The sequence below is a fragment of the Grammomys surdaster genome, unplaced genomic scaffold (assembly GCF_004785775.1).
Source record: "Grammomys surdaster isolate TR1022 unplaced genomic scaffold, NIH_TR_1.0 125621, whole genome shotgun sequence".
Classification (NCBI taxonomy): domain Eukaryota; kingdom Metazoa; phylum Chordata; class Mammalia; order Rodentia; family Muridae; genus Grammomys; species Grammomys surdaster.
The window spans coordinates 1,076,695-1,093,523 of NW_021620462.1; the positions used below are offsets into that span (position 1 = coordinate 1,076,695).

A 16,829-nucleotide genomic window follows, 5' to 3' on the forward strand; every position below is an offset into this window, starting at 1 on the left:
CCCCTCCCGCCTCTCCTCCCCTCTCCTCTCTTCTTTGTCTAGTTGGAGAGTCTTGATATACTGATGTGTCTGGCTTTTTTCATTTGGTTTGGTAGAGTCTTACTACGTAGCCCAGGCTGGCCTAGAACAATTTAACATGCAACTAAGAAAGTCTAAAACTCCACATCTTCCTGCCTCAACCTCCCCCTCAGTGCTGTCTCTCCGTGCCTGTCTCTCATAGGTGCTTTTGCTCCAGCAAAGCCCTTGCCAATCCAGCGTATTGTCCATATTGACTTTTTTAGTTTTAATTTTTGAAAGAGAGGCTTTTGTGGCCCAGGCTAGCCTCACATTCACTAGCCGAGGATGACTTTGCACTTTTGAACCTCTTGCCCACACCTTCCCAGTGCTGGTGAGACTGGTGTGGTTTACACAGAACCCTGAAGGATCAAGCCCAGGCCTTCAGAGCACTAGGCAAGCATTTGGCTGAGGTGTATTCCAAGCCCCACACTGGCTTTGGAGTGAATGTGTCCAAATCTTGAGTTTTACAGGTTGCCCCAAACTTAAAACTTGTAATTACAACCTTGTGTCTGAACAGCTCAAGGTAAAGTTCAAGGTCCTTAGTTTAGCAGTTTGTCATAACTGGACCCCCGTATACTCTCCAGATCCTTATTTCATCCCCATGAAAGGGAGGAAGCTGAGTCTGAAGGTTCCCAAGTACATGGTACTCTTTCTCAGTAGAAAGTCCAGTTCCCCCATAACCTTAGCCATGAACCTGTGCAGCAGGTAGTGATCCCCAGATAGATTTGGACAGCGCTTGAAGGTGAGGGCAGTGACAGCCCTCCTTCCCAGCTCAGTGTGCTCCTAAGCCTGAGGCTAACCATAATGCAGAGGGTGCTGAATTAGTGAGCATGTGCTGTGTGTGTGTGTGCGTGTGTGTGTGTGTGTGCAGCATTGCTCTCTGTCATGCTCGTTCCTTGTTACACTATAGCTAGTACTAATTGCTATCCCCATTTACAGAAGGGGACATCAAGACACAGGTGTTACACAATACACCTCAGGCCCCACAGCAAGTGGCTAGGGGATCCCCCCCGCACCCCTCCCAACCCTAGTACTACCAAACAGAGTAGAAATAACAAAGTATCTGGCAGTGAGGTGGTTTTGGTGAGTAGTGTAGTGTGCTGGTTAGAAGCATGTGATATGGAGTAAGTACTTCACTTCTTTGAGACTTAGTTCTCCCATACACATTTTAAAAGTTGGGTGGAGGGACTGGGGCCCAGTGGTGGAGCAGTTGGCTAGCATGCTCCAGGGCCTGAGTTCCATCCCCCAAGGGAATATTTACATAAAAAAAATAGCACAGGGCCTGTCACAGAGTGGGGGCTCGATAGTGTGGTAATATCAATATTGGTATTATTAGTAACAACTTTTTTTTTCTTTCTGGATTCAATTTCTTGTCTAAAATCACGACCAAGACTAAGGGAATTCTAGGTCAAAAGACAGTTGTTTCTCATGAGTAAGAATGAAGGGAGAGGCCTTAGAGCAGCCGGTCAAACTGAGCAGGAGGCAGCAAATGGGACATGCCTTCAAGTCCCAGCGCTCAGGGGCTGAGGCTGAGGCAGATCAGCCTGGGATACAAACAAATTAAAGGGCAGGGGACGTTCATGTGGGGTTTTCAGGCCAGGTTTCTGCACACCTTTGGGATATTTTGAAAAGGCACAGGACCCAAGTAGTGTCCCCCGCCCCTGCCCCTTCCTGCCAGGGAGAAGCGCGTAGGCATCGATCTGGTGCACGATGTGGTGGAGCAGGAGCTGCAGAAGGAGGCTGATATCATCCACGGAGTCATGAACCTGCTTAGGCGCACGCTGGAGGAGACGACAGAGCAGATCAGGTACGGGCAGACCCCACTCGGGTCAGGGGAAACCTCTGTGTCGCACCCCACAGACTGCGCCCCCTGGTGGAACACTGGCGTGTGGACGCCGGATTCCTGTCTCCCCACGGGCGTCCCCTGGTGGCGGGCGGATAGTGGCAGTATCTCACCAAGGTGATTCACTGGGGCCCTTTGCGACCACTCTGATCCCTCAGTCCAGTTTGGCAGAGCAGATTTCAATTGAGGCTTGTTCTCCAAGCATCAACGGGCACATGTATGCACTGGCGACATGGAAGTGGGGCTCACGCTGAAAGGACCGAGTTTCAGCTTCATTTCCCAGGGTCTCCCATGATCCTGCAGGCGTCACCAGGTCTTTCCCGAGGGAGAAACCCACTTTACCTTCTTCCTTCAGGCTGAACCGCTCTGCCAAGTACAATCTGGAAAGGGATTTGAGGGATAAGTTCAAGGCCATAACTATCGACGACGTCTGCTTCTCACTCAACAATAACTCACCAAATATCAAGTATTCTGAGAATGTTGTGAGAATCGAGCCCAAGTGAGTGGGGTCCTGCCGCTGGGAAAACCCTGGGTCCTATCAGTCTGACAGGGCCAGGGGAAGCATCCTAGAGCCCCTCAGAGCCAGTTGGTTTGGGGCAAGGCATCTGCTGAGCAGTTTTACCCTCCTCCTGCCCAGAGCCTTCTCTCACTTTAAGACTGGCACAGTACGTCCAAAGACTTACAGTGTACTCCTTCATCTGTTTATAGTGTAACAAGTGGAAGATTATAAGAACTATAGTAACGAGTGAGTTAATAACACCCCACATCTGTTCTCCTCCACAGTGACATCCTCCAACAAGGCCACACCTACTCTAATAAGGCCACACCTCCTAGTAGTGCCACTTCCTATGGGCCAAGCACTTAAACACAGGAGTCTATAGGGGCTATTCCTACGAAACCAGCACAGTTAACATTTACTCATCAAACCAGCAATCTGTTTACCTCCTGGCTTCCTCTTCCTCAGTGAGCTAGGTTATGCCTATTGTCACATGCTTGTTCCTCTTCCTCAGTGAGCTAGGTTATACCTATTGTCACATGCTTGTTCCTCTTCCTCAGTGAGTTAGGTTATGTCTATTGTCACATGCTTGTTCCTCTTCCTCAGTGAGCTAGGTTATGCCTATTGTCACATGCTTTTTCCTCTTCCTCAGTGAGCTAGGTTACACCTATTGTCACACGCTTGTTCCTCTTCCTCAGTGAGCTAGGTTACACCTATTGTCACACGCTTGTTCCTCTTCCTCAGTGAGCTAGGTTACACCTATTGTCACATGCTTATTCCTCTTCCTCAGTGAGCTAGGTTAAACCTATTGTCACATGCTTGTGTTTTGTGTTGATGCTCATTGTCTCCAGCTGTGTGACCTTCACTAAGTTCATTTATTTCTATGAGATTGTTTTCTCTGCGAAGTTGGGGTCATAAAAGTAGCTTAGTAGGTTTTCTGGGGATGAAATGAGGCTATATTTTTAACAGCCCAATGTCCAGCACAGACACGGGAAGTTTCCAAACATATTACCCTTGTGTTGGCTCTGGCCAGTGGTGGAAAAACATCCTAGATACTTATGGGGTGGAGGTATCTTAGTGTCCAGTAATTCTCAGGAGTTTCCCCCGCCACCCCAGCCCTAATGTGCTGTGAACGAGGGAGGAACTTGTGTTTCAGCTCAGTGAGTCTGGAGGACTGGCTGGACTTCTCCAATGCCAATGTGGAGAAGGCAGACAAACAGCTGAACAATTCAATGGCGCTGAAGACCCTGGTGGACCAAATCCTGTCCCAGACAGCCAATGACCTGCGCAGACAGTGCGAAGTGGTAGACACGGCCTTCGTAAACGGGCTGAAGGAGACTAAGGACGCCAGGAACAAGCTGGCTGACCATCTGGCCAAGGTGAGGCTCACAGGACACACTACAGTCACGAGGTCTTACTTACGTTTCCATGAAACATAAACGTGTGTGTGCTGGGCCTCTGTTTACACACACTCTGCAGAAAAGCCATCTTCAAGGAGACAGAGCCCAGGGGTGGGAGAATGGAGGCTGGGATCTGGCACATCCTCAGATCTTCCACATATGAATGAGGAGAAGGACCCTGAACTCATACATGATAAAGCTCTTCGTCTCTCCAAGTCTAGCTCTGGCTCTCTGGTCAACTGTCCCTGATGGTGTCCTAGTGATACACTGGCAAATGGCTTCTGGAAGTTAAAAATAAAAAACCTCTGAGATATAGAACTTGCAGATTCCCATGATGTAAATATTCCTACTGTAGTTAGTTCAGTTTCAGACTCGCTGTTTAACAAAGAACTGGCAGAGTCACTGAAAATGTAACCATCAGAGCCCACAGGAGCCAGTTCCCACACACTGTCCTTACTTCAGGACCCGGGGTCCTGAGCACATGTGGCCAGTCCATAGCTCGGGCTCAGAGATGTGGAAAAGTAGGGTCTAGTGGGAAAGGGCTGCATTTTGAACTTTAAAGATGGAGACTCATATTCCAATCCTGTAGCAGTGAACTGAAGGACTTAAACATATCCATCAAGCTCTCTGCACCCCTTCCCCCAACTATAACGTGGGGATCATGACAGGGCTTCTGTGGATGGGAGACTTGGAGGCTTCAGAGCAGCCATGGCTCAGGGCAGGTATGGAAATACAGTGTCAGCCTTGTCTATCACATATGCCGGACCTCCTCCTCTTCCTCCTCCTCCTCCTCCTCCTCCTCCTCCTCCTCCTCCTCCTCCTCCTCCTTTTAAGATGGTTTTTCTGTGAAGCCATGGCTGTCCGGGAACTTGTCTGTAGGCTAGGCTAGCCTCAAACTCTGAGATCCACCTGCCTCTGTCTATTGAGTGCTGGGATTAAAGGTGAGTGAGTGCCACTGCCGCTGCTGGCTTCACCTACATCTAGTAGCTACTTCTAAGACAGTTAGAAGTATGTGAAATTGACTTTCTAATATTTTACTTGCCTTTCAATATAAAATTATTTTAGCACATTATATTTTTAGCACGCACTTTATATTTTTATAGTTAAATCTTTGGGTCTGGGGAGGTGGCTTTGTGGGTGAAGTGATTGATGTGTAAGCATCAGGGGGTGCTGAGCTTGGATCTCCAGCATCCATGTTAAAGGTGGGGCATGGAGGCACACACTGTGATGGATGCTGGTGGTGGTGCAGTTGGGGTGTGGGGTTGGAGACAGGTGGCTCCCGAGGGCTTCCGGCCAGCTAGTCCAGCTGGAGTAGTGAGGACCAGATTCTCAGAGAGACCCCCGCTTCAAAAAGAAGTTGGGGAACAATAGGGGAAGATGCTCAGCACTGACCTCTGGCCTCCCTCCACACATGCACATATGGGTATGTGCACCTGCATACACATGCCTAACACACATGCACAGGCACACAAACACTCATGCACACACACAAATGAACTGTTACGTAATCCAACTAAAAAATATAATTTCACTCAAATCTGTACTGCCAGCTGATGGTAAAACGTACAAGGAAATGATTTTAACTGGCTGTACTCATTTCTTGGGAAGCACTGGTGGACGACTGTCAGACGATTCCCCTGATATTTGTCTCTTAGCATGTAATGCCTTCTAGCTGAAGCTGAGGTAGATCTTCCTCCACTGCGTTAAGTGAACTCTGAAATCTGGACGTTTCCTTTGGCTTGCTTTGAGGACAGAACTCACTGCTGGGAGGTTGACAAATCTATGCAGGAAGGAAGGAAGGAATCTATGATGTTTGCAAATCTATGCAGGAAGGAAGTCTTCCTTCTCAGCTAGCTTTTACGGCACTGAGGTGTGGAGAGCAGCTTGTCACCAGGTACAAGCCAGATGGCTGCATCCTAGGCTGTGTGCCTCGGACTGTCTTGCCTCGAAATTTTAGGCCAGGTTCAAGGAGGAAAATTTTTGTGTCTGCATTGAAAACTAATTTCCAAAAGACATACAGCATTTGTTAGCAACAGTTGAGAGTGCTGCTGCTTATGCAGGAAAATTCCAGACCTAGCCCTGGGCTAACATGAAGCAAAGTCCTAGCCCTGGGCTAACATGAACCATAAGAAAATGTAAGCATGTCGAAGCCTCAGAGCTGGTGAGTTGTGGGGCACACAGAACCACTGAGCAGCTGTTCCTATGAACTGGTGTAGTGCCGGGTCTGAGAGCTAATGAAGTCAGTGCAGCACCACACGACAGCCAAACGCTTTTTGAAAAGTACACTTAAAAATTACTGTGTGTGTACGTGTGTGTAGCAGATGTGTGTGTGCATGTATGTGTGTGCACATGTGGAGGCCGGGGTTGACTTTGAGTGTTTCTTTTCATTCCTTCCCACCTTACTTTGTGAGACAAAAGTCTCTCACTGAATCCACTGACTAGTAAACTCTGGGGCTGGGTCCTCTTGTCTATGACCCCTAACCCTAGTGCTGGGGTTACTGATGTGCTCTGCCACACCTGGCTTTTACACAGGTGGGTGATGGGGATTCGAACTCAGTTCCTCATACTTGTATGTAGGTACTTCAACTGAGCTAGCATCTCCCCTCTACAAAATACTTGTTATGAGTAGTACAGTGTCTAACCATAGGCTTTAAATAACTTGCATTCTCATAGGCTTTGTAACTTTGTTCAGCCCTGCCCATTTTTGCCACAATAACTTAATACCTGTGTGTGTGTGTGTGTGTGTGTGTGTGTGTGTCCAGAAGTTAACGAGAGATGGCTTTCTCTATTGCTCTTTCCTTTATGTTTTTGAGACAGGGTCTCTCACTGAACCTGGAGCTTGTCAATTTGGTCGGACTGGCTGGCCAGTGAGCTCCAGGAACCCCTCAATCTCTGTGACCATTCCCCATTCTTGGGGTTATAGAAGTACACCACTGCTCCCAGCTTTTATGGGGGTGCTTTGGATCTGACTTCAGGTCCTCATGCTTCCTAGTGAGCACTTTGCCAATGAGTCTCAGCCCATTTCTTAACTTGAAAACAGTCATTTCATGTAGAACAGTGGTTCCCACCTGTGGGTCGAGACCCCTTTGGCAAACCTCTATCTCCAAAAAATGTTTACATTATGATCCATACCAGCAGCAAAGTTACAGTTATGGAGTAGCAATGAATATAATTTTATGGTTTTGGGGGTGTTACCACAACAGGACCTGTATTAAAGGGTCGACGCTCTAGGAAGGTTGAGAACCACTGATGTCTTCTTAGAGGTTAACTCCTCAGTCACTTCTAACTCAGCACAGACTTCTCCAACAAACAATACTGAACAGTTTCAGAATGCCTGACAATTCATTAAGAGAAAAAGAAAACCTTGTCAAATTGGTTATGTTATTAAAAAAAACGAGTGATTATTGGTTTTCCTCCAGTCCTTGCAACTGTTTTGCATAATGAGTAATCTTGAACAGGCTTCTGTTCTTTACCTGTCTCTATCTTCATGATGCAATTAGCTGGGAATGGCTTCCCGCTTGGCCGGTCAGTGAGTGGCTTGGAACAGTTGATTGCAGTCTCATTGTCACTTGGAGACCCCCCACCCCCTGCAGTGACGAGATCTTCCTCATGGTTCCATCACGGCTCTCCTGGGAGCTGAGCATGTTGTGGTTGGCAAGTGGTCTAACGATGCCAGTGTAGAATGTTGACATTCAGTGTCTTCTGTGTCACTGCACAACAGTCCTGTCAGTTTTGCTCCTAGTTCGCAAACATGGAAAGCTCCCCTGGACCCTCAGCATGTAACATACAAGTCCAGTTTCTTGTTTTAATATGATGCAAACACTGTGCCTTGGTTCGAGTATTTACGCCCTTTTCAAAGTTTGTATAGAAACTCGATCCCCAGGAGGCAGGTCCTCGAGAAGGGGTGGATGGAAGTAAGCCAACCTTTGGCCTCTGCCTTCATCACAGGTGGACACAGCAGCAAGATGGTGTCTTGAAGCAGAGAGAGCTGAGTTTGCAGACATGCTACCTGCCCCTGCTTGACTTTGAACCCTGAAGCTGGAGTCACAGGGTCGTGAGGCATCTGATGTGTGGGTACTGGGAACCAGCTGCAGTCCTCTGAAGCATCAGCAAGGGCTCTTAACCTCTAAGCTAGTTCTCTGGCCCTGAATTTAAGGAACGTTAAGAAGCAGCTTAAGAAAGGCTAGTACAATGTACAGAATTTGTCTGGGTTCTAATCTGAATAAATCAGATTTTAAAATACAGATGAGCAGAAATCGAACCAGAAGGTAGCCACGCTAGGAAGAAGCCACGCTACAGTGGGGGTGCTAAACGAAAAACAGAATACTTATGGTTTAGAAACACACTCAAATATTTGATGCTGAAACAAAATAATATCTGAGCTTTACTTTAAAATAATTAGACTGCAACTGGGTGGTGGTGGCACACACCTTTAATCCCAGCACTCAAGAGGCAGAGGCAGATGGATCTTTGAGTTCGAGGTCAACCTAGTCTACAGAGCAAGCTCTAGGACAGTCAGGGCTTCACAGAGAAATCCTGTCTCAAAAAACCAAAGCAAAAAATGATAAAATCAAGTCAAACAGACTGATGGGTAGGGATGGGTAGAGAGACATGTGGATACAACAAGATTAGGTATTCTTGTTTGGTTGTTTTGTTGTTACAGTTTGGTTGGTTTTTGTTTTGTTTTGTTTTATTTTAAGACAGGATTTTCCTATGTAGCTCTGGCTGTCCTAGAACTTGCTTTGTAGACCAGGTTATTCTCAAACTCACAGAGATCTGCCTGCCCCTGCCTCTCAAGTGCTGGGATTAAAGGTGTGGTCCACTATGGCCTCCTGTGGTTTCTGTTTTTTTTTGAGACATGGTCTCACTGTGTAGTACTGCCTGTCCTGGAACTCACAAGGTTTATCAGGCTGGCCCCAAACTCAGAGATCTGCTTGCCTCTGCCTCTTGAGGGCTCTGATTAAAGGCACGTGCTACCTCACTGAGCTTGTGGTTCATCAGTCTGCCTATTCAGTACGTGTGGAATTTTTCATGATGCAAAGTTAAGAACAAAACAGAAAACAACTCAAGGGGCGGGGGATGCTAGTGATTGAACTATGCACAGCAGGCAGGTCTTCTTTCTGCATCAGTCTACACTCATGACCCTGGTGAAATTCTAATGTAGCTTGCAAGTGTTTTTCTGTGCACAAAGCCAATCTCAAACACACCCATATAGGTGCTGGAGAGATGGCTCAGTCAGTAACACAGGACTCAAATTTGTTCATCAGAACTCATGTCTTACTTTTTATCTTAAAAGGTCAGAATATAAAATAGCCAGATGTGGAGGCCAGTGCTTGTAATCCCAACACTGGAGGGATGGGGTATAGGGGGAAGTGGAGACAAGCACGTCTCTGGAGCTTGCTGATCAGCCAGACTGGCCTGCTTGTGAGCTCCAAGCCAATGAGAGACTCTGCTAAAAATACAATGGGTGGCCAGCACATGAAGACCAATACCCAGGACTGGCCTTTGGCTTCCATGTTCACATACACAAGTGCACATGAACATACCAGAATGCACACACATGCACTACCAACAAAGCTCAGGCTGCACTGTCATTTTTTCCCAGAATTCCAGGAGCCAGAACTGGTGCTGGTATGTGTGTGCGTGCGTGTGTGCATGTGTGTACATGGAAGTATCAACTTTCTGTTCCTGATATGAAGGCATTTTTAACCAGGTAGGCAAGAGGCCTGGAGCAATAGTGTGGGGCATAGCCGGCTGTATTAGCTACTTTACTGTTGCTGTAATAGTACACCCCAGAAAAAGCACCTTAGGGAAGAAAAGTTTAGAGAGATAGAGTCCCTCCTGTCAGGGAAGTCTTGGCTCAATGACAGGGCCGGGAGACTAGTTGTTCCCATTTTCATCCATACACAGGAGGTAGAGAGAGAGAAGGAAGTGGAATAAGACCATAAACCTTCAGAGCCCCGCCCACCTCCAGCAAGCCTCTACCTACTAACAGATCCATAACCACTGAAACACCACCAACAACTGGGACCAAATGTTCACATGCATGAGTCTATGGGGGACATTTCTCATTCAGACCACTACAGTGGCCAAGCCTTTGCTGAGGTTCTTCTCCAGGGAACTCACACCATCTGTGTGGGTGATGAGGTAACGCTCGGCCAGTTAGGTCTGCTCTGTGTCTGGGGTTCCATAGCTGCTGGAGCATCTCTGCTTTGGGGGCATGTGATCAAGCTGTCTGGGCTTCTGCTTATGTGGGAATGTGAGGTTGGGCCTTAATGTGCACGGTCACGACAGCTCTGTTCCTTCTGTTGATTTCCAAGTAGCACAGTGCAGCCTCACCTACTCCAATATTTTCCATCAGGTTATGGAAGAAATTGCTTCCCAGGAAAAAAACATCATCGTTCTTGAAAATGCCATTACGCAGCAAGAAGGGCCAGCTAAGGTAGCACACACGCGCCTGGAGACCAGGACGCACCGGCCTAACGTGGAGCTGTGTCGAGATGTCGCTCAGTATCGGCTGATCAAAGAGGTTCAGGAGATCAACCATAATGTTGCCAGGTGGGCCGGCCCCTGCTGGGGCATGACTTCAGCCTGTATTATAAATTGCAGTGTAGGGGCTCAGCAAAGGGTGCTGCTGGCTCTGTCACGTTGGAAGGATGCCTTCCTACATGGCAGGTCTGCTAACTCCAACCAAAGCAGCTGTCATTCATGAAGCAGAGTTCAATGTCAAGACATTTTGTTATGACATCCAAATCCAGATATTTAGGTAATATCTGCCATCTTAAATGTTGGATTTTCTTTTTTTAGTGCTGAAAATAAAGCCCAGGGCCTTGGGCTCACTATGCAAGAGTTCTGCCACTGAGTAAGATCCTCCAACTCTTGCTTTGAGACCAGTTCTTGCTAAATAGGTTGGGGGTAACCTTGAACTTTCTATGTAGCCCCGGCTGGCTTTTCAATCATGACCCATCCCTTGAGTGCCAGTATTACAGGTGTATACTGCTACTTCTACCAATATGTGTCATAACCTGGCTGTGGCCAGCAGCCAGAAAGCACTGCCTAGAGAAGCAAGGGAAATAACACTATCAGTTTGACTGAATATCCAAGCACATTCCCCGCTCCCCTGGGAACAAAGGACCCATAGCCTGTGATTATCCCTCATGCTCTTCTTCTCTCAGGTTAAAGGAAACCTTGGCCCAGGCTCAGATACAGCTGAAGGCATTGTGCCGCAGGCAGCTGGCCCTGCAGGAGGAAATCCAGGTTAAGGAGAACACCATCTACATCGACCAGGTGCTGTGTATAGAGATGAGGAAGTCCATCCCACCTCGAGATGGCGACGACCATGGGTCCTGGGAGGGGGGTATCAACGCAGAGGCCATCTGCTGATAGGAGCCATTCGGTGTCTTATTAAACCTTATCATAAGAAAAGAGTAGCACAGAACTCTTCATTTCAGGTGGGCAGAATTTTGGGCAGCCTGCCGCAGCCTCTTGGCAGGACATCTTAGGCCTGCTAGGGTCTGTGACTTGGAGACAAGGTTCTGTTTTACCATGATTGTTGATGAGGTAGATAGTTCACAATTTAATGCTATGTGTCAGCACCAGACATAGGGATTGCAGAGGCCTTGGGGCCGGGGGGTGGAGCCATTAGAAGGCCATTCCACTGGTAAGCTGGGGCTGGGTTTTCTATCCAAGGGACTCCTTTCTTTCTCACGGAATAGGATGCAATCCATGTACCCTAGGAAGCTTAGCTGTCCCCACCCACCTCCTGGCAGTTCATTGAAAGTCTGTGGAAGTGTCACAGAATCAGATGAAAGAGAAGGTTGTTAGGAGAAGATAGGATACGGCCGAGGGGACTCTCACTTGTTTAAAGGTTTAAAGTTGAATCTAGTAGACGGGGAGGAGCCTCGGAAAGCAGAATTGCTGTGTCGGTGGCTGCGAAGTCAGAAAGGAAGTATCCCCAGCTCAAAGGCCAAGAGAAAGTTCTGAGAGCAGTGGTCACGTGTGTTTGCTGTAGGATTCTACATTAAGAGCTGCAGTTTCTGATTGACAGCTGGGAAAGACAGCAGCCTGGGCTGGGTTAGGAAGGCAGGTCTCAGCCCAGCCTGCATCCTTCAGCGCCCCCATGTGGTGCCAAGAAGTTTTACTCTAATTTTTCCTTCCTGAAGAGAAACTTTTTTTTTTGATTCTAGAATATTTAGTAGTCACTGCGTGCTTTTTAAAAATTTTTTAATTTTTAATTTTTATTTTATTTTTATTCACTGCGTGCTTTTATTTTGTTATATTTTTCATGTTAAAAAGATTAGCAGTAATAAAAAATATTTAATTCATGGTACGGATTCAAATTCATGGTATGGATTTGAATCTCTTAACAGTGGTTAAGAGCAAAGGTGTCAAGGGGTAGGCAAGATGGCTCAGGGGGTAAAGGTACTTGTGGCCAAACTCGAAGACCTGAGTTTGATACCTGGGACCCACATGGTGGGAGAACTGACTCCCACAAATCGTCTTCTAACTTCTATCCTTGCTCCACAGCCCCTCCCCCACCCCAAACACACAACTGATATGTGTGCATGATATAAAAAAACAATTCTTCATAGAGACTAGGTGTTGGGGAGACAGCTCAGTGGGTAAAGTGTGGGTGTAAGGAACTGAATTTGGATCCCAAACACCCATATGAAACATCTATACATGGCTGTGTGTGTAATCCCAGTGCTGGGGGATAGAGACAGGAGGATTCTGTCACTGGACAGTCAGTCAGACTGCATCAGTGAGCTCCAGATTCAGCCAGAGACTCCATCTTCAAAAAATAACAAGGTAGGGGCTGGAGAGATGGCTCAGTGGTCAGAACACTCTTGCAGAAGTCCTGAGTTCAATTCCCAGCAACCACATGGTGGCTCACAACCATCTGTAATGGGCTCTGATGCCCTCTTCTGGTGTGTCTGAAGACAGTGGCAGTGTACTCACATACATAAAATAAATCTAAAAACAAAACAAAACAAAACAAGGTGGACAGCAATAGAGGAAGAACTCTGATGTTGACCCATGACCTCTCCATGTCTGCATGGGTTCTGTCTGAGAAGGAAGCGCGTTCTCAATAGCTACAAGCCATTTGGAACACAACTGCCATGTTGCCACAATTCCAACTGCACAGCAATAGCCTCAGTTTTTAAAATAACTGTTTTCCTTCTGATTGTGTGTTGTACCCGCACTCCACATTGCTGCACCATTACTGCAAAGATTATACACCTCCTAAAAGGTCTGATTAAGCCACTTTCCACGTGGTCACCATTTCTCTTCCCGTGAGTGCTCTGGCTGTAGACAGCTGCTAGTACTGTCACAGCAGCTGGCTCTGCTCTCCATGTTGGTATCCTGACACCTAGTGGACAGTAGATGGTGAACGCACAGCACCAGCCAGAAAACCAGGAGACCTGGATTCTAGTTCTGACCCTCCCAGGAATGTGTGTCTCCCTCTTAGAGCCACCTGTAGACTGAGTAGACTGACAGGATTGAGTGGAGAGACTGGAACCTCTCCCATCTGTAGCACTCCCCAAATCTGGGCACTTCTTGAGACATCTCAGGATAAGGACCCAACTCCCAGGAGTTTAGGAGCTGGATGCTATCAGCAAGTGGCTTAGCTGAAATGGAAAAAGCCTTTCAGAACCCCAATGCCTATTTGTGTTCTGTGAGTCAACCACTCAGGGTCTGAACACCATCCTTCTGAATGCCTTCTCACACCCTGAGTAAGGTGTGAACTCCCTGCCCCGGGGCCCAGTGGAAAGTGTGGGCGCTTTGCTGCTCTGGTACGGAAGGGCAGAACTATCTTCTTTTCCGGCTTGGAGGGCAAACCTTAGAACTTCTGCAGACTCAACACAGGGATGGGTCCCAACAACATTCTAGGAAATGGTCAGTGATGTTCTAGGAAAATAATTCCCAGGCTCTTGAATTTGTTTAGAGCCAGGCTCTGCAGTAGATTCAGCTCAGAGCAGATCCTCCAGTCAGCCTGTGGAGGACTGAGAGCAGGTTTCATAGCTTCTTGAGTGTCAGTTTCCCCATCTGTAAAGAGAGATAATAAAACCCAGGCCAGTCCAATAAAAAAAGGTCACTCAATGCAATGTTTGGCAAGCATTGTGGGGAACATTATTTCCATTGTGGCAGAGATCATTTCTCAACATATAAATATGAAATCCAGGAACACCACAATCTTAAGAGAGCAAATTGTCTTTGTTCATCTACTTGCTGGCACTCACCTGGAGTGAGGACATTTCACTGGGAAAGTTGTTCTGGTCCATTTTATAGGGGGCATCTTCAGTAGACTGAGGCTGTCAAAATCTTGGTAGCTACCAAGCCCACCAGCTACAGTCCTTTCTATCCATTCAAGCCAGACATCCTTTCATGATAACATAAGCCTTATTCTTGACAGGTGCAGTGGGATACATCTTGTGAGGTAGAGGCAGGAAGTTCAGGAGCCCATAGATAGCCTGGGATACATAGTGAGTCCAAGACCAGCCTGGGCTACATAGTGAGGCACTACATAAAAAACCAAAAAAGAACACTATTTGTAGGCAATAAAATTTTTAGAGTCAGCCGGGCAGTGGTGGCACATGCCTTTAATCCCAGCACTTGGGAGGCAGAGGCAGGTGGATTTCTGAGTTTGAGGCCAGCCTGGTTTACAGAGTGAGTTACAGGACAGCCAGGGCTATACAGAGAAACCCTGTCTCAAAAAACAAAAAAACAAAAACCAACCAACCGGGCTGGAGAGATGGCTCAGCGGTTAAGAGCACTGACTGCTCTTCCAGAGGTCCTGAGTTCAAATCCCAGCAACCACATGGTGGCTCACAACCATCCGTAATGAGATTCGATGCCCTCTTCTGGTGTGTCTGAAGACAGCTACAGTGTACTCATAAATAAAGTAAATAAATCTAAAAAAAAAAAAAAAAAAAAAAAACCAACCAACCAAAATCAAAAAAAAAAAAAAAAAGAAAGAAAGAAAAAGAAAATAAATTTTAGATTCAGGTGTCATCTAAACTTGAACTTTTGTTAAATAGAACTAAATTGAACTTATCCATAATAAATGCGAAGGAAAGACAGTGTTAAAGATTCACCTTTTTCTGGTTCAGTAGGACAGCAGGGAGTGGAACAGGGTAGGAGGTGGATGCTTTGGGAGGAGACTGGTTGAGCGGGAGCAGAGATTTCCTGCATGGGATTAGTGACTTAAGTGTCCTGAGAGCTCGCTGCTTCTTTGGACAAGCCCCATGAATCCGAATGGGCTTTCATCACCCCCACACCATTGGCTTCTTAACCTTGCAGTTTAAAATTTCCCAAAGTGTAAGAAATACATGTTTACTCTTAATTTTTTGTTGTTGCTTTTGGAGACAGTGTTCCTCTGTGTAACCCTGACTGTCCTAGAACTCACCAAATGGCTGACCCTTTCAGACCAACACTCATTCGGTGCCAGGATCTTGAGTGCCAGCCATGAAACATTTTCAGACACGTTCATTTTACAGGCAGCACATTCACTTTGCACTACTACTGGAAATGGGCAATGAGAGCTGTCTGTGTGGTAGCAAGTAACCCTGAAGGTGAATACAGTGAAAACAAGGGTATAAAACTTAATGCCAATTAAAAACAATGTAAAAGCAGCAGCGAGATGAGCTGTGTGTCACCTCAGCATCCATAGAAAGACCCTTGAGCTGAGGACTCACATCTGAAAGCCCTGTTTGAGAGCTTGTCTAGAGGTTCTAGCAGGGGAGCATAGCTACCCTTGACTGAAGACTGGCCTTCCTGTATTCAGGGAAGGTTGTGATGAACATGAAGTTGTGAGGGAGGAAGGGACACCTGCCTAGCCAGATACATCTGCCGAATCAACCCTAGCAACCAGTGGAGTGACAGATGTTGCAGCCAGATCTCACTCACATCCAGAAAGATCTAGTTGAAATTAACACTTACCTTTCGTGTTGGGGTTCAAGTGTCACTCCACAAACCACAGGAACACCGATCTCAGTCTGACAGGGATAGTTCATCAAGCATTTGCCCCAGGACTGATCAATCAGGCCTGCAGACCAGACTTGGGAGCTGACTGAGACTCTGAGTCAGGATCCTATAGAGCTTTTAAACCTGAAATCTACCAACATCTGTGTCAAGTTTTTCCACCAATCAGGATGTGGGGATAGGGGATTTCCTTAGGAACGCGTCTTTGTTGTACATTTATCCTGTTCCCATTGATTGCATTGATTAGGGTATTCAACCGTGATGGGGACTTGCCTTGTCTAACATTCTTGTCTTAATTTGCCATCCAGGATGTCAGTTACCCATGGATATGGCTCTTTCCGCCAAGTAGGACATCAATTCCCAGGGAGATCTTGGGAACTTAAAATTGTACTTGACAGCTACTCAAAACGGAACTCTTGCTCCAAATGGCTTCTTATATTGGTGCAGGTGTCTCTCTTAGGTTGGGGTCCATCCCAGGGGCAGCTTATAAAAGCAAAAATCATAAAAGCTCAGACACAGGTGCAGGAAGTGCTGCTGGGTGGTTAGTTTGGGTCCAAGCTTATTGTTGCTAACTCTACAAAGCAGTTCTAACTGACTTGTAATGTGATTGGTTTCCAAGACCACCAAAACACAGAACATAACAGAATATGCAAGCAACTTTGGAACGAGAAAGTTTCTTAGCAACAGCATAAAATGGTGGGCTAGACAGGAAGCAGTTACCCAGGCCTGAACAATACATATATCTATTTTTTTTGTTGTTGTTGTTTTGTTTTGAGGCAGGGTTTCTCTGTGTAGTCCTGGCTGTCCTGGAACTTGCTCTGTAGACTAGGCTGGTCTTGAACCCAGAGATTCACCTGCCTCTGCCTCCTGAGTGCTGGGATTAAAGATGTGTGCCACCACCACTCTGCTCTAAATGTTTATTCTGAAACATAGAGGTTTAGAGAGGAGTGGGGGAAGAAAGCTTCATAACCCATGTCTCCCCACTCCCCAACCCCTGAGTTTCCAGACAACTGCCCACGAGGTCACTTTCCAGCTCCCAGAGGTGTCTTCT

At 46.8% G+C, this 16,829-nt stretch overlaps 1 protein-coding gene across 3 annotated transcripts in view; it reads left to right on the top strand.

Annotated features, from left to right (window-relative positions):
- The window catches only part of Tekt1 (tektin 1), a 25,153-nt gene extending 13,928 nt beyond the window's left edge, over positions 1 to 11,225 (top strand). For 2 of the 3 annotated variants that reach the window (XM_028787301.1, XM_028787302.1), the window contains exons 4-8: positions 1,736 to 1,864; positions 2,256 to 2,399; positions 3,553 to 3,775; positions 10,158 to 10,354; positions 10,972 to 11,225. In XM_028787301.1, coding sequence (XP_028643134.1) covers positions 1,736 to 1,864; positions 2,256 to 2,399; positions 3,553 to 3,775; positions 10,158 to 10,354; positions 10,972 to 11,179 — 901 coding nt within the window. In that variant the 3' untranslated portion in view covers positions 11,180 to 11,225. The remainder of the gene's footprint in view (positions 1 to 1,735; positions 1,865 to 2,255; positions 2,400 to 3,552; positions 3,776 to 10,157; positions 10,355 to 10,971) is intronic. The other variant, XM_028787300.1, reaches the window with a different exon arrangement.
- The last annotated feature ends 5,604 nt before the right edge of the window (positions 11,226 to 16,829 follow it).